Source organism: Curcuma longa, chromosome 5, assembly GCF_044706935.1.
Source record: "Curcuma longa cultivar G26 ecotype Majalengka, Jawa Barat chromosome 5, ITB_CL_G26_1.1, whole genome shotgun sequence".
Classification (NCBI taxonomy): Eukaryota; Viridiplantae; Streptophyta; class Magnoliopsida; order Zingiberales; family Zingiberaceae; genus Curcuma; species Curcuma longa.
Genome location: NC_133865.1, coordinates 8,828,993 through 8,856,770, shown reverse-complemented (window position 1 = coordinate 8,856,770; position 27,778 = coordinate 8,828,993). Strand labels below are relative to the sequence as shown.

Below are 27,778 nucleotides of genomic sequence, written 5' to 3'. Positions count from 1 at the left end.
GTTAGTATAATCAGACAGAAGTATTTGTCCCATAAGAAGTTATAGATAAAATAAAAATTCATGTCACTCAAACATAACAAACTGAATCAAGTCAAGGGTGTCATTGGTCTGGTTGGCAGCACATAATACACGAACCCAAACATGAACTCAAGACTGAATGGGTTTAATCTTGAAGTGCAGAGAAATCAAAGAAAAAACGAAGCACTTCAGATCCTGCAACAAACATAGAGACCAAAATATTCATGTCAGCAATGCGATAGAAAATCATATTTAAAAACACAATGATAATAATAATTGCAATGACATAATAGCGTAATTGCAGAACAATAAGAAGAGCCATCTACTCGTGTAATGTACTTTACTAAGTATAAATAAATTGTGTAACAAACTAAAATTTGAGCATCTTTGTGATGGTATCCAATGTGGTCAACTATTGCAGCTTTGTTTCCATTTTATTTCGTTTAGATTCATCCTGACATATCAAACATATAACATTGTGAAACAAAACCTTCAATTTAACCAGCATCTTTTTCTGACACAAAATTTGAACCACAAATAAATTGTCAGTTCCAACTATTTGGGGATGGCTACAAAAAACTTACAAGTATCTTTTAATGTGTTGCATTGAGTTTTTGGTCTCTATCAATCCATTCTCTCTGCATCCTTAATTGATTCTACTTTTCCAATTATAAAAATATTGATTGTTTCTCCGACTATTTAAGTATGGTTAGACAACTTATTGTGCCACTGAACTCAACTCCATATATGACTATTGCTACTTATATTTAGAAGAATCTTTTAATGTGTTGAGTAGAATTTTGGTCTCTATCAATTCATTGTCCCTTCAAAGTTTGATGCAATTATAAATATATTGATTGTTTCTCCACACGTTCATATCATCTCTATATGTTCTCTCCTTTTATTGTTTATTAAAAGTATGGATCTTAAACACCAGTTCTTTTTTTTTGTTGTTGTAATAATGTGCACAGATGAACTCAAGATTGTCATGATCAAGATGCTACCAGAGAATAGATTCAAATTGTATGATAGGATCCTATGATCCCACAATTTAAATTAACTATATATATATATATATATATATATATATATATATATATATATATATATATATATATATATATATATATATAAAATATAGAAACTAACATGAATATCATGAAGCATAAATAAATCTACTCATATAAATACATAAAAAAAATACAATGCAATTCTCAAAATGTTCCATCCTTGTGTTTTTATGCCTGTTTGGATATTTGGAGAAGGTTTTCATGGATAAATTGTTATCCCTTCTAGAAGAAATCAGGGTCCCTAGTGTAGTGCGATAATTTTCTTAGGTATGAGTTCCTAGTGACCATCATTGACACAAAAGAATAGATGATTGTACTATAGTTTTAAAATTTTCTTTTGGCCCTAAAAGACACATGGCAATTACACAATGCTCTAGATGTTCCACCCAGTGTAAGCATCCAATCTCTATCCTATTACAGATATCTTAATTACTGACTCATTTTGTTAAATAACATACCAAAATTTCTAAAATTGTTCCTTGCAAATTTACTATCAATCTATCCCTTCACCTCTCTATCATTGCTAAACATAATTTCATTTATCAAACTCTGACTTGTCTTAAAACCATGAGTTTATAAAGTTTTTCATCACAATTCATGCCTAAAGTTTATCATATTCAAACTATTATCAATTAATACAATATTAACATGCACCATAAATATTTATCCTAAACATGACTGATAAATCCAACTCATATTACCATTAAAAATAAGAGCTTAAAATTAAGTCTTAGTGCAAATCTACACTTACAGTAATATCATTTTTATGCTCCAAATAAATCTAACACGTCATTTCAAAATTATTTGGAACAAAATTTAAGCCAGCCTCAAAATAGAGTTTTTTTTGTCATATATCTCCAGGTATATCTATTTAGATGCCTGAACTCTCTATGGGCAATTGGAGAAAGAAGAAGCTAAATAGCTTTTAGACTACAAGTTGCAAGCCTTAAATACTTGGTTCAGCTATGTGGATCATTTCTAACACTGAATTCTGTAAATAAGGTTAGATCGTTGTGAAGCCCCTAGACAAAAGTTGCTTTCATAACATCTTTTAATAGGCATCATGTTATGTGCTTAATATAAGACTGAAATCTATATTTAGTGTCGGATGATAAGGCATGATGAAGATTACAGGATGGGGAAGTAGCACAAGATAAGCATGAACAGTGTTAGAAAGATATCCTGATCATCCTATTCCACCTTCTGGAGAATTAAGAAGAGGCTAAGGAGAATACAGGATTGATATGTCATAGCTTGGCAAAAGAAGTCAGCCCACTCATTAGTCATAATCTTCCTAGTTCTAACAGAGCTAAGGAAAAGTGTGCGGCAATTGCAGCATGAGAAACCATTTTTTGAATCCACTGATGGAGAGAATACAAAAAATATATATTGACAATGAGGCTGTTAGTCAACCTTTCAAAAAATTATGATATTAGTATCGATAGAGAAAGCATCAACGTTTCAGTGATGTTTGGATTTGGTTTCAACACCAAAGCTAATAGAGTGAAAAGTATCCCTTATCAGAATAATTGCCTGTTTTCTTGTCCATAAAATACTTACAAACACAACTATTAGATTTGGATCTCAAAGCATCAAAGAGGGCAACAGGAAAAGAAACATAAGGTAAAAACAATACAAAAAAGAAACAATTTTAAGAATGCATAAGTGGCTGCATAAAGAATATTACTTCAGCAATAAAGAAAAGAAAACAAGATGAGTCGGATGGAGAGAAAATTTTTGCAATATTTCTTGGATGTATCATTCGACAACAAAGAGAGATTGGTGAAAATACTATTGAAATGGTAAGCTGATTTGTTAAAATGAAAAGTCTTATGGAGAGCACAAGTAATCTATGGCATTGTCATACTCACAGAAAATACTGTAACAACCTCAACAACAAGGTAAATGTGCCAGAAATTGTCACAGGTAGGTCAGTAAGTAGGTAGGTAGGTAGGTAGGTAGAGAATTCTTAAGACATGAAACAACCAACTCTACGGAACTCTGGAAAATAGCCCGTCCAAAAGCAACATAGCCATGTCATATTAAACATAGCTTAACCTTAGTCACATCAGAGGGATAAAGAGATCTGACTAAGCGGCTAAAAACAGATGAAAAATGCCTCTTGTCTCATATTCATGGTTTTGAGAAGGATGAATATGCAAGGACCAAACAACAAAAATTAATGAAGCTATCATTCATAGGACAAAGTTGAGTGATTAGAGAAATCTTTTGGACTCTTTTTAATTATCTTGTAACCCTTAGACTAACATGAAGATTTAACAAGGTATAGCAGTCAATGGTGCAATAAAAACAAATAATACACACAGAAAATTAAATTAAAAATCGTGAGATAGATATGGGAATAACTAAAATATATCTATATAATTTGCAAGGAATTAGGTATAGGCAAGAAACTAAGTTAAGATGACATGGATATGATAAAAAAACAAAAGATAATATTCAATGGTCAATAGGTCAAATTAATTTGAGTTAAAGGTATGAGAGTATAGGGAGCCCCAGATAAATTTGCTTAACCTGACAAATAGTGATCCATAAACTACCAAAATCAGAAGCATGTTCTCCATGGATAATTACCTAATTACTAGAAGAGGTGTAAACCATGCGATATGCTAACGTACAATTGGAAGGCATTGTCATGAATCCAGTTTGTCATTCACTACACATGACTTGCCACAATTGGACAAAAGTACAAACTGTTCCATGGTAACAAAGCTGGGTAGAAATCCCAGACCTCACCCACCTTCTTGTCAAGGGGCAAATAGCAAGCTAAGCTTCTAAACTAAGAGCCATCAATGGTAAAAGAAATGATTTTGGAACCAACTGAAGACATTCCTTACCCTTTTCTAGCCTCAACCTGCAAGGACCCTGTGTATACTATATGACGACCAGACCTAATTGGGCTGGAAATAAGAATGTGAAGAGCATTTCAGAGAAACTTACCTGGACGAGATAATAGAAAACACGGAGCCCTTCAGGGTCCTGACTGCCCTGGACGTCGACGAGAGATCCGATCTTGGAAGTAGTGAACGATATGTGCTCGTTGTTCATCACGATCTCCAGCTCCTGCCTGCCAACACGGTCCGGGGGCGGCCAGTTGTTATCATCCTCCTTCATGATCTGTTATCCAGCGATCAAAGAAAAAAATCATAGCATCATACTCAATACATAATGGAAACCCTAGAACGAAAAAAAGGGCACGGATGTAGACAGCGACGAAGCGAGACGAACCTCGCTGTCGGCGATGATGCGTCGGCACTCTCGGAGGACGGCGGGGGAGACGAAGACCTCCTTGCGGATCATGGTATCGTTCTTGTAGTTGGAGTTGTTGGCGTAGCGAAGCTTGCCGTCGGGGCGGAACTCGAACTCCAGAAACTCGTGACCAAACTTCCCCTTGTGACCCACGTAGTACCGAAGATAGAACTCATCCTGATCGCCGCCACCGGAGCCTCCAGTCGCCGCCATCGATCTCGCAATGCCGCCGCCGCCGCTTCTCTGCCTAGCCCGCGACTCGACGCCCAGGTTCTTCCGATGCACGTACTTATCACGTGAATCGCTAAGCCGGATGGTAAAAATAAATAGACACGCGGTGAAAACTGATTGGATTTTGAATCGGTTCGAAATCAAATAGATTTTCTTCTTTTTGGATTTAAAAAAAATCACATAGGCGTTCATTAATAATTTTATTCTAAAACTATCCCCTGACGTATTATTATTTCAGCTATAATTATTATAAATTATTCAGTAATTATTATAATATATAAAAATTATAGAATAACTATTCTACAACGTGGATGAAATTACAACAACAACAACAACAACCAAGCCTTATCCCACTAAGTGGGGTCGGCTATATGGATCCTTTTACGCCATTGAGCTCTATCTCCTATTATATCATCATTTATATTTAAATAAATTTTATCTTGTTTTATTGTTGCTAACCAAGTCTTTTTTGGTCTACCTCGCCCTCGTTTGATATGCGTATTTGTCATAGTTTCACACCGCCTAACTGGAGCATTTATCGGTCGTCTAAGTACATGTCCGTACCACCTTAAACGTGTCTCACGGAGTTTTCCCTCAATAGATGCAACTCCAACTTTCTCTCTAATGCTCTCATTTCTTATTTTGTCCATCTTCGTATGTCCACACATCCATCTTAACATCCTCATCTCCGCAACTCTCATCTTTTGCTCATGTGCTCGAGTCATAACCCAACATTCAGCGCCATATAACATGGCAGGTCTAATTGCCGTTTTATAGAACTTTCCTTTAAGTTTTAGAGGCACTTTACGATCACATAGAACACCTGATGCTCTCCTCCACTTCAACCATCCTGTTTGTATTCTATGTAAGACATCTCTCTCAATCCCTCCATCGGCTTGCAAAAATGATCCTAAATATTTAAAACTCTCAGTTCCAGACAACTCATCATCTCCTATTTTAATACTTGTCTCATTACGTTCAATATTGCTAAACTTAAATTCCATATATTCTGTCTTTACTCTACTAAGCCTAAAACCTTTCTCTTCTAGTGTTTCTCGCCAAGATTCTAATTTAGCATTTACTCCCTCACGTGTCTCATCTACCAATACAATATCATCTGCAAACAACATGCACCATGGTACGGTATCTTGAATGTGTCCAGTAAGTTCATCCATGATTAGTGTAAAAAGATAAGGACTTAGAGCTGACCCTTGATGTAACCCTATCTTTATTGGAAATGCTTCAGTTAATCCGCCTGAAGTCTTCACCCTAGTCGTTACTTCCTCATACATATCCTTAATTAGGTCAATATATACTACGCTAACACCCCTCTTTTCTAATATTCTCCATATAATTTCCCTTGGTACTCTATCATAAGCTTTTTCTAAATCAACAAATATCATATGTAGATCTTGCTTTTGCCCCCGATACTTTTCAATTAGTTGCCTGAGAAGATGTATAGCTTCTATTGTCGACCTACCAGGCATAAACCCAAATTGATTTTCGGTGACCATAGTCTCTTTCCTTAATCGTTTTTCTATTACTCTTTCCCAAAGTTTCATGGTATGACTCATTAATTTAATGCCCCTATAATTTGCACAATTTTGTACGTCCCCCTTATTCTTATATAAGGGAATTACAACGTGGATGAAATTAAGATTTAAAATTTCTACAATATAAAAATTATTAATAGCTATTATAATATATAAAAATTATTTAATAATTATTATAATATTATCATTAGTTTATAATTTAGGATTGTAACGACTATAAAATTATTTAGATAATTATTTTATAGTGATTTTATTAAATTTAAAATTAAATTAATAAATAATATAAATTAAAAAATTTTAAATTCTAAAATTATTCTAAATATGTTATAATAATTATTAAATAATTTTTATATAAAATAAATTTTAAATTTTAAATTTATTTTAAATATATTATAATAATTATTAAATAACTTCTACGTATATCCTTTACTTTTTATGGCACATTACACTGTTTTAAATAACTATAGAAATTTATTTTTTTTCATCTATAAAAAAAAATTAAATTGAGTTTGAAATTCAAATTAATAATATGTCAACCATCTCGAAGTTTCTACACGTGACAACGACAACGTACGCATAACTTGCGGACAAAGTAGTTGACAAATGCATTTTTCTAATGACCATAAAGTCCTCTCTTTTTTCGACAATAAGAACTTTCAAGATAGGAGAAAAATATAAATCTAGAAACACCTTAATTTTTTATTATTATTAATAATTTATTCATTGGCAGTGCTTTGACGCTTCAATTGCGTGAACGGGGAGGTCAAATAATTGAAGGACAGACCACTTTTACAAACTACTCCTGAATCTCTTAAATATTTCGAAAATGATATTTTTAAAGCTTCTTATCGTTCAATCAGTCAAGTCAAGATTGTGCAATCGTAATTTTCTAAATTTGCAGAGAGCAAAGCGAAAAGATCACGCACTTCAGAAACTGAAATGACTATAGTACCCTGAATAGTATGGTTCGCGCCGCAAAACGCACGAATTAAAACGCGACTGGAGGAGGGGACGCCTAATTACTTGCACTTCGGCATCGTCGCGACGGGAATCGTGACTTAAACCTCGATTTCATCGATTCATTGAACCTGGACACCTCTTCGCCTATTTATGCCCGTCCGCGTCCCGAATCGGATTCGAAGTCGGTTATACGGTAGGGCGCTGAATCAGTCCAGATCCGGCGATGGCGGCGGCGGCAGGTGCGTTGGAGGTGGCAGAGCTGCAACGGAGGAACAAGGAGCTCGAGCGGGCTGCGGCGGAGGGGCGGGGCAGGGAGGCGGCGCTGGAGCTTGAGCTGGAACGGACGCGGCAGCGGCTCCTGGCGACGGAGGAGGCCGAGGAGCGGCTGTCCGGCGACATGGGGGAGCTGGAGGCGGAGTCGGTGCTGCAGGCGCGGGAGTACCTCCGCCGCATCGACGCTCTCTCCCACCGCCTCGCCGCCGCCCTCGACCTCCTCGGCGCCGCTGGACTCCACCTCTCCCCCGAATCCAATCCGATCGGGTTCGAATAAAAACAAATTAACGGGTCTGTTTAGATTGCAGATCCGAATATCGATAACCATCCCGATCGTCATCGGTTTGTGGTTGAATATATGTTGATTGTTTTGTACGATTATGTGTGAGTTTCATTCTATAAAATTGTGTAATTATTTATTTTTTATTCTACAAATTAGTCATTTTTTACTTTTCAAAACATTGAATATAAATTTTAATGAAAATAAATTGTGATGGAGCGATTTCAGAATAATCCATAAATTATAGCTCATGCGTTACGATAGCTCGGGTCGATGTTCAACAAAAAAGTTGATGGGGATTTATAATAATAATAATAATAAGTTTTGGACGTATATGAGAAAGTCATATTTACTAGTTAAATAAATACCAACAAAAATAATTGAGTCTACTATTATCTTTTATTGTTTCGGATAAAAATAATTAATTAATATAGGGATATAAAGAAGAGGAGGAAAATCAATAATAATTTCAAAATCGAATACGAACTATCTTAATTTATATCTCCACGTGAATAAAGAAATTGATATATTATTTACGCACAACCTTAGCTTTACTGCGTAGTCACATATTATTTATAATTTAAAACTTAGAGTTATGTGATTATTTATAATTGTAATATAGAACAATTGACTTCGTATACAAAAAAGATTCTTGAGTATTTCTTTCTTGAGTATTTCTGCATGTTCATAAGCTTTGGTTAAATTATAATTATTTTTTCTCACCGGATGGATTGCAAAGTAAATCATTCATCTTATTTTTATGTAAGATGTATTTTAGATGAATTATGAGTTGTTCATTCTATGTATATTTGTATATATGTGTACACATAATGTATTAGGTGGAGTATAAGTCATTCTCCTTACGTATAAACACCAAGTGTATTGCAGATTGTCTATATTATATATATAGAGAAAGATTTAATATACTACACGTCTTATAATGCGCGATTCCTTTGCAACAGAATGTTTGGAGTGTTCGGAACATGAATAGTGATTTTTTAAAATATTTTTTATATTTTATTTATTTTTTGACTTGTAGATATTGACATATTTTGTGAGCAACTAAATTTTTTTGTGTTTAATATTATAAGTCAACTCCTAAATCCTAAAAAATCTTAAATAACTTAATCTTAAACAAAAAATAATAAAAAATAATGAATAAATAAATAATGTCACTATTTATGTTTTGAGGCTCGAAATCTTTCCAAATGTGGACGAGTCAAAAATTATAAGACGCACAATGTATATGCAAATTGTGAATTGTAAAACTCGTGCAAAGTGTGATAGTTTCTTTTGTAATACCAATAATTTTCAATACCATTTTTTTTAATTTGATCATTGCAATAAGTCAGTTAACTAATATTGTTAGTTTTTTATATTAATTAATTATTTTTATCTTAATAAATAACTCAGTTGATTTTATATTAATTCATGTATATAATTTTATTTTATTTTTCACAATTAATAGTTTCACAATAACAATTTAAGTCTGATTTGTTAAATAGTTATAAATAAAATTTGTGAACTATAAATAAATTTATTTGTTAACTTTACTAAAATTTAATTATAAATTTATTTTATTTTTTATTTAAATATATTTTTTAGCATAGTAATTCATAAAATTTTAGCTTGAAAAAGCGATACCCTATTGCTTCGGTTTAGATCCGAGAATCCGCTACCCGTTAATCCACCTCTAAGGCCCTAGCCTTCGCCGCCGCCGCCACTTCGTGAGTTGGGTTGCGCCGTCGCCCGTCGCTCCTCTTCCTCGCCGTTGCGCACCAGCAGCCCCGCCGGGTGATAGCGGCAACCGTCGCGTGTTTCCGGTTCGTCAAATCAGCTTTAAGATCCCATGCTATCTTCGTTTGTCTTCCGCCTTTGAGTTTTTCTTCACCCTTTTCCCGTGTGTCGGCGAGTAGCAACACTAGCGGCGGTTTCTTTCCAGCAGTAAGCCCTTCGTTGCAGGTGCGATCCTTCACTTTATTGTTTCCCTTGATTGTCGATTGCCTTGTACGACGTGCATCAGTGCGCCAATTTCTGCTTTTTGTTTGATTCGATGCGATGCGGTTTGAGGGCTTCTGCAAAATAGTGTTTTTTTTTTTCAATTTTGTTGAATTTGCAGGTTACATAGCTAGTAGATTAAGATGGTGCAATTCAAAAATAGATATTTGGTGATGGAAATATTTATACATGGCGAAAGAGACTTCATCGGAAGGGATACACTGAGGGTTATTAGCTCGAGCAGTATCTCCAAAGCAATCAAGGAAAGCGTTCAGTTAAATTTTGGGGAGTGTGGCCTTGCGCTATTACTTGGATCCCTCCAGGGTACTCATTGATTTTGTCAGTTAATTTAGGAAATGAATTCCTAGAATTTTCACAGCCCTAAAATGGTGAATTTTACAGTGAAGTATGTCAATGCCACAACAAAGATATGCATCATCAGAGTTTCTCGCTCGGAGTACCAGAAAGTTTGGTCTGCTATTACAATGATCAGGAGCATTGGGAACAACCCAGCTACGTTTAATTTGCTTGATCTGAGTGGTGAGCAAATTTGTCCTCTTCCAAATTTGTTTTAGCAGTTGAGATTTTTGTGAATTTCAACAGAATACTACTTCACCTAGGCTGCATGTCTGTCTATTTTTGATGGATGCATTCGACTTAGACAACTAGTTTGTTTGGATTTATGAACATAAATATGACTTTTTTGTGATATAGGTTTATGTTGATCCAATGCAAGAACAAAATTTATCAAGTCAATAGTTGCAAGATACACAGCTGGTAGATAATGACACAGCTATAATTTTTCTTTTTCATGTTGACAATAGATAAAATCGATACTTTTGAACAAAAAAATCATCATATCATAGCCTAGATAGTTTGTTTGTATTTATGAACATAAATCTGACTTTTTGTTATATAGGTTTATGTTGATCCAATGCAAGAACAAAATTTATGAAGTCAATAGTTGCAAGATACACAGCTGGTAGATACACAACTATAATTTTTCTTTTTCATGTTGACAATAGATAAAATCAATACTTTTGAACAAAAAAATTATCATATCATAGCCTAGAAATCTGACTTTTTGTTATATAGGTTTATGTTGATCCAATGCAAGAACAAAATTTATGAAGTCAATAGTTGCAAGATACACAGCTGGTAGATAAACAACTATAATTTTTCTTTTTCATGTTGACAATAGATAAAATCAATACTTTTGCACAAAAAAATTATCACATCATAGCCTAGAAATGGTCCGACTGCCTTGAATTTGAGGTTCTTGTACTTTTTTGCTAGTAGTATGATTAGCCAAATGCCTTAATCATATGATGTTTCTCAAACTTGTTAATTGTAGTGCGACTGAACTTTTCTTGCTTCATTGCCATCATTCGACAAACTCTGGCATCTTTTTCATCATAACCATTTCTTATCCTTATCAGATATCTGCCACAACATGTAAATCCCCTTGGAATAGATTTCTTTAACAAATGTTTACATATGCTCAATTAGCATCTTTTTAATTTGCAACTTTCTCCTTGATCTTTGCCAGGGAGTATCAGAGCCTGTAAGAAAGCTGCCATCAAATGCGAGGAAGCCAAGTATGAACAGTATGTTTTAGCTACCGGTGATAGTGTCAGTCTGGATTTTACCAATGCTAGAAAAGATAGCATTGGTAAAATCAATGCGTTGGATTCTTAACACCACCAAGTCAACTCCAATGCATGAGTTCATTTATCCCTCCTTAGTGAATTATAATTTCTTGATTTACTTTCTTATAATTTCGATTTACTTCCTTATAAATGATTATAGAATCTAATGTGCGAGATCGTTAAGGTGGTGGATTCCACTTTTTGCATAAGATAGAGTTCATTTATACCTCTCCATTCCTTGTATGTTTCATGTAGTGTTCATTATTCTTTGAGTATGTGTTTACATCAATACGTATGCATACATAAATACTTAATCCTCTCCGAGAGTATTTACACAAAAAATAATACGATAAGAATCTATATATCCTCTCACACAAGTAAATGGGAATTTAAATTGGACTGAGTTTGGTCGCCGATGAGCGATCTTGCTCGTCATACGGCCTGATGGAGGCCGAGTCCATCTGCCAGACCTTGAGCGACTTGCATGTGATGTCGCCGGCGGTGGCATTGTTGAAGAGGAAGAGCCGTGCCGCCCCGTAAATGGCCCTTGTCGGGTACACTCTTGACGTTATGCACCTCCTTCCTCCTTGCGCGAAGCTCTCCACGATCGAATGATCCACCTTTACCCATTCAAATTCATCGAAATTGTTAAAATTTTTGATGAGTTTTTCTAGTTTGTCAATCGGATTACTCACCATTATCCTCAGTGACAGGGTTTCACCATCGAGCACAGGAACTAAGCTCCCATACACTCTCTTCACCAGATCACTGGCCATCGACGACCTAAATATTGTAATTGCACACGAATTCATATAAATAAACGGATCGATATGAAAAATCTAATCAATTTATCGACTAATTGGTTCGTGCCTGAGCTCATCCTGGCAGAAATGGGTGGTGATGCCGCCGTCCGGTCTTCGCCCGATGTAGAAATAAACCGCGGTCTGCTCCGATCTTTCTCGATCTGCCAACACGAGCAAGCCAAATGGACCGAGCGCGGCTCGGCCGGCGGCTCCATGGCTCGTGCTGCAATTGTATCCAATGTCGGCCTCAATTGTGTTCGCCAAAGCTGATTCGTTCACTGTGAACTCGGCAACGATGTCCAACTATCCAAACATATATAAATTTTGTTAATTAATAAAGGTAATGAATTTTGCAAAAATTTAAATATAAGTAAGTACCTGTGTGGCTTTTCCGACGTCTAGAGGGATGACGGAGCCGGCGGCGACAGTGATGTTGGTGAACTCTTTTCCGGCGAACCTCAATTTCTCCACCTCCTCCACCGGCCACTGAAGGAGGTTGCTGCCCGTCTTCTGGTCGAACTCCACCGTTCTTGGAACGGCCTGCAAATTAATTAGATAGAAGGTTATAAATGCAATATTTTACGTTTTACTTTTTCATTTAAAACCCCCAAGTTCCGAATTTTAAACATGTCGAGCCAATCGGGTCACGTGGACGTCCAGCTGCGGGGCCCACTACGTGCCCAAAATCGCACGTACATTTCCTTAAACGTGCTGCCACGTGGATTTCCTGGATTCGGCAGTGCTGTCACATCCAATCACGGGCAGGCTTCTTCGAATCTAATCCACACGCGTGGCTTAATTCGTGACAGACATTTCGTGCAGTAATTAAATTAATAAATAGATAATTCAAAAAAAAACAAATTACTTGTCGTGAAGGTAATTGTATACTTAATTCTCAACGTAACTCCAGATATATTGGAGGATAATTTAAATATTTGAAGAAAATTAAATAAAATAAATTAAATTTGGGGGGTTGAAGAAGGATAATGAAGGGTACCTGGAGGGAGGCCCAGCCCTTGGCCAGGTCCGTCCGTTCGCTGTCGGTCTCGCCGATCCAGCCCCAAAGGACTCGCCTCTTCTTCGTCGGGTCGAAGAACGTCTTCGAGGCGTAGAACTTCCCGTAGTCGTACCGTTGACCGACGCCGACGTCGGACTCCGGGTCGTCCGGCGTCCATGAGTTTTGCGTCGCGTTGTACGTGCCGATCGCGTAGTAGTCGTGCTTGTCGTCGTCGAGGCTGGCCTTGAGCACGTGCTTGACGCCGGGCGCCGCCGGCGTCGACGTGTCGAGTCCCTCCGTCGATTCCGTCGAGACGGGGAAGAAGTCGACGCACTCCCACATCCCCGTGCCTTCCACCTCGTGCATCGCGCCCGGGAGCAGCTCGTACTCGACGAAGTCGACCGTCTTGTACACCAGCACGATCCCCGCGTGGCGCCGCGAGTCGTTCTTGGATCCGATGGCGACCAGCCACGCACCGTCGTCGTCGACGAGCGCCACGCGGTGGTCGGGTCGCGGAAGTCCTTCGGCTGGACGCCGGGCGGGGGGACGAGCACCGGGTTCGCCTCGTGCTTCACCCACGACAGCAAAAGCGGGTCGCTCGGGTCCGCCGGAAAGGCGAGGTTCTGAACCTGGACTGACTCGGTCGTCGAACCAGTGTAGAGCATGGCGAGGCGGCCGTCCGGGAGGAGCGTGGCCGATCCACTCCAGACTCCGTTGGCGTCGTACCAGTGGTCGGGAACCAACGCGATGGGCAAGTAGAGCCAGTGGATCAGGTCGTCGGAGACGGCGTGCCCCCACGTTATGTTCCCCCACACGGCGGAGTCCGGGTTGTACTGGTAGAACAGATGATACCATCCCTCGTAGTAAACAGGCCCTGCAATATTTCAGCAATCGCAAAATCAGGGAATTACTAATTAAAGCCCAACCGAGCCAGCGTCGACGTCAACTCACCGTTGGGGTCTGATTTGGAAACGCCGGCCATGCACGAAGAACAAACGGTCAAGAAAACGACGATCGATGATAAGCTAATTAATGTTAAAGGAAAAGAAACAGGAAATGGAGACCATTCATCCAATTCTTCTGGGGCTGGAAATGGAAGGAGGTGCGCTGCCAGAGGAGCATGGTGTTGGTCCAGGGATACGACTGCTGGGAGAAGAGCCTCGCGCCGGTGGACTTCTCGGAGACGCCGGCGGCCGGACCGCGGGAGAGCGGGAGGCTGGTGGCCTTCTCCGGCCCTGAGACATTCGCGTTTCCGGCGGCGTTTCGTGAGGCGAGGAGGCAGAGGAGGAGAACGGCGGCGGCTCCGGCGACGAGGAGCCATCGGAGGAGCTTCTTCTTGGAGGAAGGAATAGGGAGGGTGTCCCTGTCCGGGTGGAGGAGAGGAGGATAAGAGGTAGGGAGGGAGGGGGAAGTCATGGCGGTGGATGGATTGAACAATGAATTGAATGCTGTCGTCGTTTAATTTGTGTGTGGTTAATTATAGACAAGGTAAGAAGAGAAGGGAAGAGACGAAAGGGACTGCATTCATTAATAGGAGGAAGCAACGGAGCCGAGGAGGAGAAAGAGAAGGAGAAGAGAAGACTGGTTGATTAATTTTCAATTTTTGACTTTTATTTTCTATATATATATATATATATTTATATATTTATTTATTTATATTTGTGTGGTGGCGGAGGGGGTTTCAATTATGACGTGCTTGTCACGTGGGGAGTTTCAGTTCTAACATTCTTGTGCTTGGTTTTGATAAATTAACTAGTAAGATTTATTAATTTAATATATATATAACAAAAATTTGAAGAAGTAAAAATAAAAATAAATGTTGATATTAACGTGTATACTTCAATAAAAAGTGAAATTCGTCGCTCCAACAGTCTCATCTGATCGATCTTCATGATTATCTATGAGAAAGTAAATTAAAAAGTTACAGTTGACCATTACAGTGAGTAAAACTGTCAAACGAACCAATCTATGACAGGGCGGATCAATCCACTAAAAATCCGTCATATGATAGGCAAAGCGGCTAACCCATCAACTTGACGAGTTGAAAAATCTTTAATCCAATCCAACATAAGACGGATTACGGATTAGGCGAGTCAACCCATGTACCTGTCAAAAAATAAAAAAATATTAAAAAATTTAAGTTTGGATTACAGTTTAAATTGGTCAAGTTGAAATTTTTAATTTGAATTGTGATTTAAACAGATCAAGCTCCACTAATCCATTAAGTTTTCTACTTTAATTTTAAAATTTAAAATAAATAAATAAACTTTTTCAATCCGCATACCAACTCAACTCACAATGGATCAATCCATGTGGGTTGCGGGCCTAGGTAAATCAACCTAATTGAATCCATCTTAAAATCAGTTGATAAAATTTTAATCCAACCCACCTAATTTGTTTGACGGGGTGGACCAATCCAATAGATCCAATCCAAATTGACAGCTATATAGGAGAGAACATTACCTCAACTTTTATTAAGATTTGACTTTATCCACCTCAATAAATCTATTTTATAGTAACTAACTCAATTATATCATGAGGGCAGGATATATTAACGCGTATACGGATATATATGTGGTGGATGAATCGTACACATGAAGGAAAATAATTAGGGAGACTTTAATAATTAAGCCAAGCCAAGCCAATCGATCAATTACACGCAACTTATTTAATTTCTTGGTCTAAATGAAAATTAAATATTCGCTAGCTAGCTAGCTAGCTGTCAATTTTGAATTATATATCATTCTTTTAATTGAAAGAGAGAAATTAAGCTAGTTGAAGAAATATATAAATATATCCAAAAACTTGTGTTGATCGATCGATGTATTAATTAATTGAATTGAACTAGTCAATTACTTTTAAAATAAGTTATGAAAATCGATCACGGTTGTTGTGATATATAGTAATATTCGATCGAGATTAAAAACCTTCGATATATAACAATTATTTGACCTTAAAACATGTCCAATTATAATATTAATTAGAAATGAATTAGTGAGAAAACGATGTTCAATAATTTGAGAATGCCATAATTAGGCTCTATTATTATGCTCTGTTCATTGCAATTATTGAGAACGATTCATTGTCGTGAAATTAATTATTTGTTTTTTAAAAAATAAATATTTATCATTATTCTTTTTCTTTTGAAGTTGAAGTTGAAAATAATAGGCTTGCTTGACCTTGATAAAAATTTAAAAAATGAGAGCAAATAATTAATGGATTATAATTTGTATTACCAAACACAATTCTAAAAAATCATTTGAGAAATAGAAAAATATTTTTGTGTTTTTTTTTTATTTGTACAGTACTATCCAAAAGACAATTAAGTATGAGCAATAATTCACCAGCTGTCATATCCAGAAATATTTTCTTAAGAAAAAAACCTCTTTTTTTTTGTTATTTTGCACGGAAACTTAATTATTTTCAGGAAATTAAAATCACTTATATGTATTTATATAGAAATATTATGAAGTTTCACAATTTTGCCATTTTGCATGGAAGATTAATCGAGCACCACAAACAGTACTTTCATTTATTTTGTTTGTATCTTTTCACAGAGATAAGATTTGTTTTATTTTGTGTGGGCACCCAAATGATGTGTATCCAAATCCAATTCAATCAATAAAATTATCACAAGAATATATATATATATATATATATATATATATATAAATTGATGAATTAATTAATTTCAGATTTAATTAATAATAATGTTATTAAAGAAGATTTAATTTCATTGAAAAGAAAAACATACCATGTGGATCAGATTCATTGCATTGTTAAGTAGTATTCCAACAATTATTGAGATTTGTATTTGTCTGCCAAAATTAGGAAAAGAAAATCTTATTTTCTCAATTATTGAGATTTTGTCAGAATCTACGGATTTTTTTTTCAATGATGCATTTAATTAATTCACGTGGTCTCTGAAGATTAAATCCAGGGGGATAAATCCTGCTGCATCTAAACATGCTTCCAACTTTGTGGGAAAGTTAAATCTAACAAATTTCAGGCAACAGCAAACCGATTTTAATTTGGCAGCAATTTCACTTTAAAAATTATTATCAAAATTTTAAATTTTAAATTTTAAATTCAGCTTCATCTTCATGTTTTTAAACGATAATAATAAGAATAGTTTCACCAATTAGTGGAGATGTATTTTAGCAATATAATGGCACACTCTATGTCTACAATTCAATGGAACTATGTGAAAACTTTGCTATCGAAGAAGAGAGAGGGCTCATGTTATCGAAAGGTACTTAGTGTCTCAAGATTCTACGGCTCGCGGGTCAAGTCAAGCATTCGGGCTATGTTGGGCAAGGTCACTTTGATTGTTAGGATTTGCGATAGTGAAGATACAACTCATGTAATTGTAATTTGCTACCTTCATAACTCCTTCGTCCCTACCCTACCGTCATCGTTCATTCAACCCTTTAGCTTGTCCACATCAAGTGTCTCTCCGCCTTCTCATTATCATTCGTTTGCTCCTTCAGCTTGACCATATCGAATGTGTTTATGCATTCAAAGTTCGTTATAGGAACCAAAACCTTTGGATGAACATATTTGAAAGTTGAAGTCTTAATTGGTTGTCAAGTCATACTTCTTGATCTATTAAGACTGAAAACGTGGTCATTAGTTAGTCAAATGGTCATCAAGTCCAATTCAAATTGTAAAAAATAATTCTTAGTTGATAGATTTTGAATTAGAAACTTCTCTTTGATTAGAAACTAATCCTGAGAAGCTGATTTTGAATTGTGTTTAATATCTTATTCCACGCCATTAAAGTTTGAAATTGATGCTTTTACTTTGACAATTGAAGGAAATTTTGCTTCTTAATGCCAAGAATTTCTACATCTTAATTCATATAAAGATTTATGTCATTAATTCACATGACAAAATTAAAAAATATAAATATATTCCAACCCAAAATGACTAATTGTTTGAAAAAAAATACATTCCAATATAAATTTAATAGATAGTATAATCTAATAAGCGCAAGTTCATCGCAAAACAAGAGGGAAATAGAAACACACATGCATGTTTACTTGGGAGTGATGGTCAATTTATGACATTATACCATCTGTATATATACATTTTGGATCCAACAAGATTCACTTTAAGATTATTTAGCAAGACAGCCAGTCATAAAATCTACTAGCATGGATTTACAACAGAATCTACAAACAATGGCAATCAGAAAAAATAAATGCCATAGCAAAGAGGACGACTAGGAGGTCATATGAGCAGAGTTCATGAAAACCAACTTTTCTCCTTTTTCACAGATTTGAGCTGCATTACCAGTTGCCCGCGCTGAGCCTCTACTTCCGCGTACTGGAGGCTCATATGAAGGTACCGCTCTTTCATGTCTCTTAGCTCCAATTCTAACGAAGAGATTGTTTCTGCGTTGTCGTTGATGACCTTCTTGAGAGCTTCAATGTCATTGGACTGATTGTGAGAGATGACCCTGCAAAGTTCATGGCAAGTGAGAACATCTTTATCAAATGGTGCACAAGTTATATAAGTTGGAGATACATTTAAAGAGAAGGTGGCGGATTCCACCTTTTTGCAGAAGAAAAGGAGATACATTTAAAGAGGCACTTTGGATATATGGATTTTGCTGTTTATATCACCAAGTCTAGATGAGAAATGAAACAATGACCAGCAGTGGTAGGTATAAGATTGTAGCATTCTCAATCATATTCAAAGCAAATATTTTCTATCACAAGGTCAAGATTCTCCCTCAACTTGTGTCACAGAGATGAACCATAGTAAACCCCCAGTATGACACCTTCATTGCATGTTTAATTGGATAGGAGGGAGAAGACTGAGAGGAAAAAAATAAAAAGTTTCAAGTGTAGAATTTGGGGGAAGAAAAGTATTCTATTACTTATGAGATAACATTGCATGGGCATATATAGACTCATGATAAACCCCTTAACCCTAGAAGTATGTGGTGGGACAAAATCCACTAGAGCCTTTGAATAGATATGTTAAAAGTGAAGTTGGTGTTAAATTTGTTCATACATCAAAACTTTGTGCTAGATTTACTAATTAACCCTTTGAATAATATATTTATTACTTCCAACTACTTGGACAAAACAACTACTTTCACCAATTTGCCTTCTCATAACTGATCACCTACACATATATCTTTTTTCTAGAATATTTCTGATGGACACTAGCCTTGGTGCAGTTCTTTCAAATAGGAATTTCATCATGACGGTAGATAAGAATCATGGTTATCCAGATCCCAGGTATTGTGTTTCAGTAATTTTCTTTATGAGGATATCAATCAGTAGGTAAGTAATAAAAAGCAAATAAAATAAAATCACAGTTGAAAGACTACTTGCCTTCCAAATTCCTCTTTGTACATGTTATTTCTCTCCAAAAACTCAGTTTGTCCTGTCCCAAGTGAAAGGGTATCTGAGCGATGATCAACTTCATTGCTGATGCACGCATCTTCAATATGGAAATTTGAAACTTTTTCATCCTACACATCCAAACAAATGAATCAACAAAATTAAGATTGTTCTCTAGATAGAGTTTTCTAAAGACAACAAACTAGATTATATACTAATGAGAAACTAAAGCCATCATTACAATTAAACAACTGCTAGACATTTCTCATGCTCTACCAATATCAATTTCCATAGTTCAAAAAATCAGTGAGATACTTCTTATACCGACATGCATGCTAGATGGTGAAATTTGGAATATTCAAATATGCTTCAGTATATGACTTGTTGTGCTAACCATAAACCAAGTTTATTATTTCCAACCAAGGATGAGCTAAGAAAGCAGCAATAGAAAGTGGCCACTTTTTCAAATTGACAAAGTCCCTGTCATTAATGATGTCATTTTTTGTTACTAGTTTTTTCAACAGGCATGAACATGGTAACATCAAACTAAAATCTTGCCATGCAAAGTATGTATACTTAGAGGATATAAGGTACAATAATTTGAGTTAATCCTAACTTGACCTATATAACTGGTAGACCAGATGGGTTGGTAGTTCATGACATTGACATGCTTTAGCTTGTCCCTCTTAAGTTGAATTAGTTTTAGAATTAAATCTTACCAGAACATCTAGTAAACCCAAATCTAATCATAACATGGGTAGACGATCCGTACTTTAGTAATGGTGAACTAACGAGTCATCTTCAACAGGTTGGGTGTGATCATGTGAGTTCAGAAAACAAGATTTTTTGGATTAAGATCCCTACACAGCAAAATTAGGTTAAGCAAACTTTAACGAAAACAAAATATTAGTTGACAAGTAAGATTAATGATAGGGTCCTTGTTTTCTTTCATCTTTTACTATTTTTTTCTATTTTTTCTTATTTTTTGATTGCATCTCAGTTCTATCCCTCGCATTTCATTAATCAAACATTTTATCAGTACCAAGATGCTACCCAAAGGTTGTTTTACTGCACCTCTTTCAATTTTAGAACATAACTGGACTACTGTCCATATGGATTGAACTGGCTTCTCAATAGATATAAGAATTTTCAGGAATTATACTAAAAGTTTTTTCAGTTGAACAAAATGTTGCATTAAAAACAAATTATTTATGACGTTTAAGTACATGCAATGCAGTACCTGGCTATTCATTTCTTCATCCTGAGACAATCTTCTCAACATTTTAGTCTCCATTGATTGCACTTTCTTCATCAAATCAACATTCTCCAGCTCAAGATTTTGAAGCTTTCTTTGATACTCGTTGTTTGTTCGCTTTACTCGATTAAGTTCATTCTTCAATTCCACTTCAAATGCACATGATGCTTCTTTTACTGATAGGTCATTTTCCATCCTCAAAAGTTTTTCTTGCAAGGCTATCCTACTGCGCCTATCATCTTCAGCATCACATAAAGCCTTCTGCATGTTGGAAAGCTTTTCAGTCAAAGAAGATTTCTCTGACATCAAATTTTCATGTTCTTCTGATAATGACTTCAATATCTCTTCTAGTTTTCGCTTTTCACAATTTGTTTCGTCAAGAGAGTTTTTAAGGTCCAACATTGTATTTTGAAGATGAGAGAATTTCTGCAACTGAACTTTTAACCAAGAAATTTCTTCCACTAATTGCTGTTTTTCATAGTCTGAAGTTTTATGCTTCAACTCTAAAGCACTTGTAATTTTTCTATGTTTCTCTTCACTAGATTTGACACCCTCCATTACTCGTTTCATATGCTCAATATCCGCCATTAACATTTCCTCACTCTGTTTGGAAGCATCAAGCAAATCAACTAACCCTTGAATCTTATCCTTAGACTCTTTCTGCTGTTTTTGTAAATCAGCCTCATACAGCTTAGCTTTTGAACTCATTTCCTGCAGATTACATTCAAGCTTGGACTTATCTGATCGCAGAACTGAAGCTTCATGAACTGCATCTAGTGCTAGTTTTTCCTTGTCATCCTGACTTGATGTCATTTGTGCAGTAAGGTCAGCTATCTCTTTCTCAAAGTTCTTAACTTCAACTGTTTTTTCTTTTTCAATCTTATTCAACAAAATATGTGCCTTCCCTATTCTTTCTTCATGTTCCTTGAGATCTTGAAAACTTTGCTCAAGTTGTGAGAGCAGCGACTTCTCCTTAGATACAATTTCCTTTTGTAGCGAAGAAAGTTTCAATTCTAAAATATCAACTTGCTCATGAAAATCAAGACTCTTGTTTCTTGTTTCATGCAATTCAACTTCAAGCTGTGTAATATGCTCGTGCAACTCCGCTTTCTGTCGCTTCAGGTCTCCTGTTAGTTTCTGAAGAGAGGTGCAGTCTTCATTGAGACTCTCAATTGTTGCTTGCAGTTTTGAATTTGATCTCCTCAAAACATCTGACTCTTCTAGTGCTTCTGATAAGCACTTTTGTGTCTTCAGTAGTTTTTCTTTAAGTTCTGATTTCTGCACTTCATTTTCACCCTTATGTTTTTCAACTTCATACTTCAAATCTGCTAGAAGTGATCGGGTATCTTCTAGTTCCAATCTTTTGGATTCTTTATCATTTGTTATATATCTTACTTGGGCTTCTAAGCCAGATACACGTTCAGACAAATTGATATTTTTTTGTTCAAACTCAGAGATTTGCAACTCTAGTTCATTTTTGCAACTTTCAAGTTCCGTTGATTTTTTCTCAAGCTTCTTATTAGCAGAAACATGAAATTCCATGCTACCAGTAATCTCTTTTAAATCATTCTGCACATCTTCCAAAATTTTAGACATTTCATCATTTTGTTTTCTTTGAGATGCCAAATCTTCCTCCAGTTGACGTTTCTCTTTCTGAAGGCTGGAAATAAGTTGCTCAAACTCATAAAAACTTCTAGAAATATCATCCACTACATGAAGACTCTTCTTCTGAATGAGAAGACCTGTACTCACAGGGGAAACATTACGATCACTAGCATAATCATTATCTGCGACATAATTATCCTTGGTAACATCTTGCATATATGACAAGCTGAAAGGTTCAACTTTGTCAGACACTCTCATAGAAGCAGTATCAAAACCTTCCAAGTCATTTTCAATATTTAGTTTAAATTTTTGATGCAGATTGAATAGTTCCAAGTTCTTGTCCTTAATTTCCTTGTGCATTTCACAGAGTTTTGCCTGAAGGCCACTTGTTTCATCCTTATAATGTTGCAGTTCTATTGCAAGATCAGCAGAAGCTTTTTCAAGGTCCTCAAATTTAGCTGACAAAGTTGCAGTTGTCACTTCTTTCCTTTTAAGCTCATCCTCAAGTTCACAGATTCGAGATTTAAGGAAGACATTTTCATATTCACACTTATTAGTTGAACTTTGATAATGAGACCTTTCAGATCTAAAATCATGGGATGGGCCTCCTTTCTCAACTTCCTTGCTTAACTTCTTTAACTTGTATAACAAATCAAGATTTTCTGCTGTTAGCTCAGCACAATCCCTCTCTAATTCCTGTAGTTTGTTTCTGAGAGTCTCAACTTCCCTTTCTAGACTAGAATTACTTCTACTAGATAGCATTTGCTCATCCAAAGACTTATGACTCCTATCTTCTACCTCTTGTCCATTTGGACTTCTCCCTTGCGAAAGGTTAGCTATCTCCAGTCGCTGCTTCTCTGTGATCTCTTCCAGTTCTTGAAGTATTTTGACAAGCTCAATATTTGATTCTTGGGTTTGTTTCAACCGTTGAGCTAAGTTGGCATTGGATTCTTTCTGAAACTTCAACTCCTCCTCCAGTTCCTTTTGCACACTAAGAGACTTTTCATTCTTCAAATTGACAATATCTCTTTGTTTCGATAGCGACTCCTCCAATGCTGTTTTTAGTTGTTCAACTTCAAGCTTTAAAGAGTCATGTTCTGTGTTTGCAGCTGAAAGCTGTCCATCGAGCTTTGCCTCATTCTTAGATTTTTCAGAAATTTCTTTCTTTAAACTCTGAATATCAAGCTTCAGTTGCCGAGAATGCCTTTCCCACATCTTAACCTCATCACGGAGTTCATCTATCTCTTCAGCAGCTTCAAGAAGATCCTTTGAAGAATCAGAAGGCCTTAATGAAGGCATCCTCACTCCACTTACAGAAGCTTGTGCAGCGGTATCTTCCCATTGATTAGTATGAACCGAGGAGCCTGAGGTCCTAGAGTTGAACGAAGATTGATATGATCTTAAATGTTCATCTCCAGGAACTGTGCCATAATTTGCATTTTGGCAGCCAGATGAATCTTGTCTTCCAATGTATTGCACCCCATTTGAGCTTTTTTTGGGAGAAAAGTATGTCCTGCCCAAGCTATCAACTGAATCAGAACTATGGTGTGAGCCTGACGCCGAGACACTTGTGTCCTGTAAGAAAGATGTAAAATTACATACTTGTTACAATAAGCAAAGGCAGTATTGATTTGAAAGTGAAACAAACTCCGAAAAGGAATAGAACATTATCCTCACTAAAGTACAATATATTCTCAAAAAGATACAAATTCCATCACAAACAGAAATAAAGAGGAGAGCATGAAAAAGGCAGAAAATGAATGTTCCTACTTGTCTAATAACTTATTTTAAGCACATTGGTTAACCACATTCGTGATGATAGAAATGGTAGGAAAATGGTCAAAATGGTGCACTAGTATATCACCCTATTTCCATGTTCGTCTGGGTAGGTGTTGCTCAACTGATTGCCCGAAGAACCAATACTTCTATTGAATGTATTATCAGAGTCATCAGACTTGCCATCCAGCTCATTGTTATTATTCTGATCTTCAACATGAGAAGCTTTTTTCAAAGATTTCCCGACTCTGCATTATATATATCATTATCAATAACATCTAGTGATAGCACTGGGGTATCAAACAAATCACCAATTGACCTGAATTTTGATTTTGGAGGAAAACACTGAACCTTGACCTGCACAAGAAAATAGAAAATATTGTCAATTGAACAAATTGAATTAAGTTATTTTGATACTGATACTTTCTATACGAAGCAAGAAACTTGTAACTCAATTAGAGTCATCGTTCTTGTACACAAATGGGCAACGTTCATATGAAAACTTGAAAACTTATATTAGCATGCAAATAGAAAACATGAGAAATTACATGAAAATAGCTTCTTTGGATTAAGTACAGTTTACCAATCGCCCATCTTATCTTCTCCTTCGAGTTATACTCTTTTGGTTTGAAACAAGAAGCCCAGAACAAGCCATGTATCCCAATTATATCGGTTGGCTGTATCAATCTTACATGCCTAGTTGGCAGAAACTATCTTTAAACTTGTCTATCAACTATACAAACCAAAAACTATCTTGCCTTATAGACTATGCTCTGGCTGATTTGTATTTAAACTTTAAAATACTAATGGGAAAAAATATTGAAAATGTACATATATTCTATGGTGACATTTACAACATTCTTTGTGTGAGGCTCATTTTATATAAAATGCTGCCTTCAATGAGGCAAACAGGAATACCTACTAAAAATTTAGCTAACCATTATTTGGTGACCCTTTTTGACATGAGATTATATATCCTATGTATATAATTTCTGCGATTATCACATTTAGCTAAACGTTACTAGAATGTTCATTTGGTGTCTAGAAGTCTAAGAATCTTCATAGTTCCAGTTAGGGAATGCAAATTAAATAAAGAAGATAATGTTATTTGGTTCAAAGATAGAGTAACATTACTTGTAAAGTTGTCCCAGAATCACAATTCTTCAAAGGAAGGAAGAGAGGGGCAGTATCGCCTGCACTTATATAATCTGCTAGATTTAAGGTAACCTCACCAATGATCACCGACCTATTAGAAGCCTGCACAAGAAATCCATTCTAACACACATAGTCATAGCTTTTAACCAGCGTAAACTACTAATTTCAGCAAAAGGAGATTTTATCTAATAATAACATAAGAAATTACATATAGAAACATAGTGATTTTTGTATCAGACCGGCAAAACAACAATCTTAAAATGGCTTTCTTCAAGCTCTTTTGATGTATTATCTTGGGACACCCATATAGATTCTGCATCAGCCCACTGACAGTTCCCACTTCTCACTGTAGCTTTGCTAGTTTTAGCAATTGTTTTTCCAGTCTCCACTGATACAATAGAAAGAAAAAGTCTGTCCCATCCTCTAGGAACCTGTATGTAAAAATAAAATCAAGCAGTTATTTTCCAATCCATTTATTTTATACCATAAAATAAACAAGTGGTGCAAAATCTATATAAACACAGAAGAACAAGTGATATTAAATTAGACAGCAGAGGAATCCGGCAACACTGCAAGATGTGGATAAAGTGGCCACCAGTCTGAATCTGAAAACCTTGGTGCCCTAATAACGAATTGGGATTTAGGATTCAGCAGGAACATTAAAGGTCCTTTAGCTTCGATCAGGAGACTCAAATGTCAATTGTTATGCTTTCCTTGATTCATCCTTGAGGAATGAATTAAAGGACATGAACATCCAGCCACTCTGTTCACCTTTGTTAAGTCAATAATGCTGAAAAAGCTTGCAGGTGTCCAGGGTGAGAATTACTGTTAGATTATGCAGAATGAGGGCAAAAAGAAAATTGATAGAAAAGGTAAAGTACCACGGAGCCTTATGATTTTTTTTTTTTTGCACGCATTCTCCAATGAATTGAACGATATGCAAACATTTTATCTAGAGGTCACCATTATGAGATCAGGAACAATCATTTTTCTCGGGCTGGCTGGATTTACAGATCCAGCACTTGTTTTCAAATGAAGGGGCAGTTCTTTGTTCAACAACAAGTAGCACAAATTTCATCGAAGTTCAACCTGACTACCTCAAGAGCATATTGCAAGTAAAAAATCAAACGGCGGGCCAGTATAGCAGCAGAGATTAGTGAAGTCAAACAAACGATTCAACGAATTAAGCAAGCCAAGTACTATAATTTCCGACTTCAAACCCAAATTCACACGAGCAAACACCAAACAAGAAGACAAGACCGAATCAAATCATACAGGGAAGAATATTCACCTTGGTAGCCTGCAGATTGGAGAGCTTAAACTCGACTTTCTCCCCGAATCTTTCAGACCTGTGGCGATGCAACTTGAACATCCTTTCCCCTCCTTTACTGCCTCCTCCTCCTCCTCCTCCTCCTCGAGATGATGCTCTCTGCTATTTCGAAAAACCAGAGGAACCTTCGCTACTGAAAGCCGAGCGATTCCCCTCGCTCCGCTCTCGTGATCGGGAGAGCTCGGAGACGAGGAAGAAAAGCGACCTTTTTTTTTGCTTCCCTCGCTTTACTCACTGCTTCTACTCCCCTCTGAGCGTTAATGATATCATTGAGCTATTCATTGCAGGACTCGCAGGCAGTCGGATCTCCTCCAACGTTCACAACATCCAATCCCTCACTGCTCGCGTCGTCAACGGGTAAGACTTCGGTTTCAGAATACTTCAGCATATTGGGCAGTTTCCAGACCGTTAGTATCACTCGAGTCATCCATGGCCTTGTTTCCGATCCCCACTGGAAGTGGACAGCGATTGGAAAACGAGGAGAGAGACTGAGTGTAGTTCACGGATCTGCTGCAAAGCTGTTTGCTGGATTGGTTTAATTTAGCGGCGTTGGAAGATGTCCACGTTGTCCATGAACTATGCAGGCCAGCTGTAATTGAACCAGGAAATAATAAATAATTTAGAAATGCGATTGCGGGCATCTTCCATAAGATTTGTGCCGAATCCACGAGAAACACTTGATTCTCACTATTTTTATAATAAAATAAATATATTTTGTTGAAGAACTGCTGATAATATTATATTCATATAATGTAAAAGTGATGTAAATAATTTTAATGAATTGATGTAAAATATTCATTTTAAAAATATTAATACTTTTTTATATTGTGTAACTTAGTTTTTAGGTGAATTTTGAGTTATTATATTTTTATTTGATTTGCTTAATCTAGAGTTGGTTGGTTTGGTTAGCTTAGTTAAGTTGCTAATCAATTTTGCTTCGTCCTAAACTACCTAATGTGAGTAGTTTAGTCCGCTGACTCAGCTGCCTAGTGAATGTGTTTGTACAATTTAACTCAATTAACTATTTTATCTGGCTCATGTTTTCACGTCCACGGATTCAAGGGACAAAGGGAAAAAGGCTTATTAGTGAGCACCTCAAATAATTTTGCAACAAAGCTTCTTGCCCATTCAATAGTTTAATGAGAAGAAACACTCGCACAATATATATCAAAAGAATAATACAAGCAAATATTTTATTT

General features: G+C 36.3%; 4 protein-coding genes and 1 pseudogene across 6 annotated transcripts; 2 read left to right on the top strand and 3 right to left on the bottom strand.

The window, feature by feature from the left end:
• Nucleotides 1-23: 23 nt before the first annotated feature.
• Nucleotides 24-4,645, bottom strand: LOC141829493 (protein mago nashi homolog). Its single transcript, XM_074716983.1, has 3 exons — nt 4,338-4,645; nt 4,050-4,226; nt 24-213 (listed from the first exon to the last, which is right to left on the bottom strand). The coding sequence occupies exons 1-3, from the start codon at nt 4,569-4,571 to the stop codon at nt 148-150; spliced, it is 477 nt and encodes a 158-aa protein (XP_074573084.1). The 5' UTR covers nt 4,572-4,645; the 3' UTR covers nt 24-147.
• A 2,588-nt stretch (nt 4,646-7,233) lies between these two features.
• LOC141830068 (protein RESPONSE TO LOW SULFUR 2-like) lies at nt 7,234-7,801 on the top strand. The gene has a single exon (XM_074717547.1). It carries the CDS (start codon nt 7,326-7,328, stop codon nt 7,650-7,652), a length of 327 nt encoding a protein of 108 aa, XP_074573648.1. The 5' UTR covers nt 7,234-7,325; the 3' UTR covers nt 7,653-7,801.
• A 1,587-nt stretch (nt 7,802-9,388) lies between these two features.
• LOC141829254 (putative ribonuclease P/MRP protein subunit POP5) lies at nt 9,389-11,528 on the top strand. Of its 3 annotated transcripts, none has more exons than XM_074716684.1 (4): nt 9,389-9,617; nt 9,775-9,977; nt 10,056-10,193; nt 11,203-11,528. In XM_074716684.1, the coding sequence occupies exons 2-4, from the start codon at nt 9,797-9,799 to the stop codon at nt 11,349-11,351; spliced, it is 468 nt and encodes a 155-aa protein (XP_074572785.1). In that variant the 5' UTR covers nt 9,389-9,617; nt 9,775-9,796; the 3' UTR covers nt 11,352-11,528. The 3 variants fall into 3 exon arrangements, with proteins under 3 accessions (XP_074572785.1, XP_074572787.1, XP_074572788.1); XM_074716686.1 differs by having other exon boundaries at nt 9,391-9,478; XM_074716687.1 differs by having other exon boundaries at nt 9,585-9,599.
• On the bottom strand, nt 11,436-14,527 carry LOC141829253 (beta-fructofuranosidase 1-like; annotated as a pseudogene).
• A 3,611-nt stretch (nt 14,528-18,138) lies between these two features.
• Nucleotides 18,139-26,788, bottom strand: LOC141829608 (uncharacterized). Its single transcript, XM_074717120.1, has 8 exons — nt 26,541-26,788; nt 25,489-25,680; nt 25,229-25,351; nt 24,414-24,451; nt 24,183-24,342; nt 20,699-23,893; nt 19,450-19,589; nt 18,139-18,563 (listed from the first exon to the last, which is right to left on the bottom strand). Exons 1-8 carry the CDS (start codon nt 26,619-26,621, stop codon nt 18,350-18,352), a joined length of 4,143 nt encoding a protein of 1,380 aa, XP_074573221.1. The 5' UTR covers nt 26,622-26,788; the 3' UTR covers nt 18,139-18,349.
• Between the last annotated feature and the right edge of the window lie 990 nt (nt 26,789-27,778).

Excerpts from the sequence above, each read along its gene's own strand:
- LOC141829493 (XM_074716983.1), bottom strand. The coding sequence starts at position 4,571 with ATGGCGGCGACTGGAGGCTCCGGTGGCGGCGATCAGGATGAGTTCTAT. Across the intron at positions 4,227-4,337 it reads GCATCATCGCCGACAGCGAG|ATCATGAAGGAGGATGATAA; the intron begins GTTCGTCTCGCT and ends GCTGGATAACAG. Across the intron at positions 214-4,049 it reads TTTTCTATTATCTCGTCCAG|GATCTGAAGTGCTTCGTTTT; the intron begins GTAAGTTTCTCT and ends TGTTTGTTGCAG.
- LOC141829608 (XM_074717120.1), bottom strand. The coding sequence starts at position 26,621 with ATGTTCAAGTTGCATCGCCACAGGTCTGAAAGATTCGGGGAGAAAGTC. Across the intron at positions 25,352-25,488 it reads TTAAGATTGTTGTTTTGCCG|GCTTCTAATAGGTCGGTGAT; the intron begins GTCTGATACAAA and ends TTTCTTGTGCAG. Across the intron at positions 23,894-24,182 it reads CAGACGAACATGGAAATAGG|GACACAAGTGTCTCGGCGTC; the intron begins GTGATATACTAG and ends TCTTTCTTACAG.
- LOC141829254 (XM_074716684.1), top strand. The coding sequence starts at position 9,797 with ATGGTGCAATTCAAAAATAGATATTTGGTGATGGAAATATTTATACAT. Across the intron at positions 9,978-10,055 it reads ATTACTTGGATCCCTCCAGG|TGAAGTATGTCAATGCCACA; the intron begins GTACTCATTGAT and ends TGAATTTTACAG. Across the intron at positions 10,194-11,202 it reads TAATTTGCTTGATCTGAGTG|GGAGTATCAGAGCCTGTAAG; the intron begins GTGAGCAAATTT and ends GATCTTTGCCAG.
- LOC141830068 (XM_074717547.1), top strand. The coding sequence starts at position 7,326 with ATGGCGGCGGCGGCAGGTGCGTTGGAGGTGGCAGAGCTGCAACGGAGG.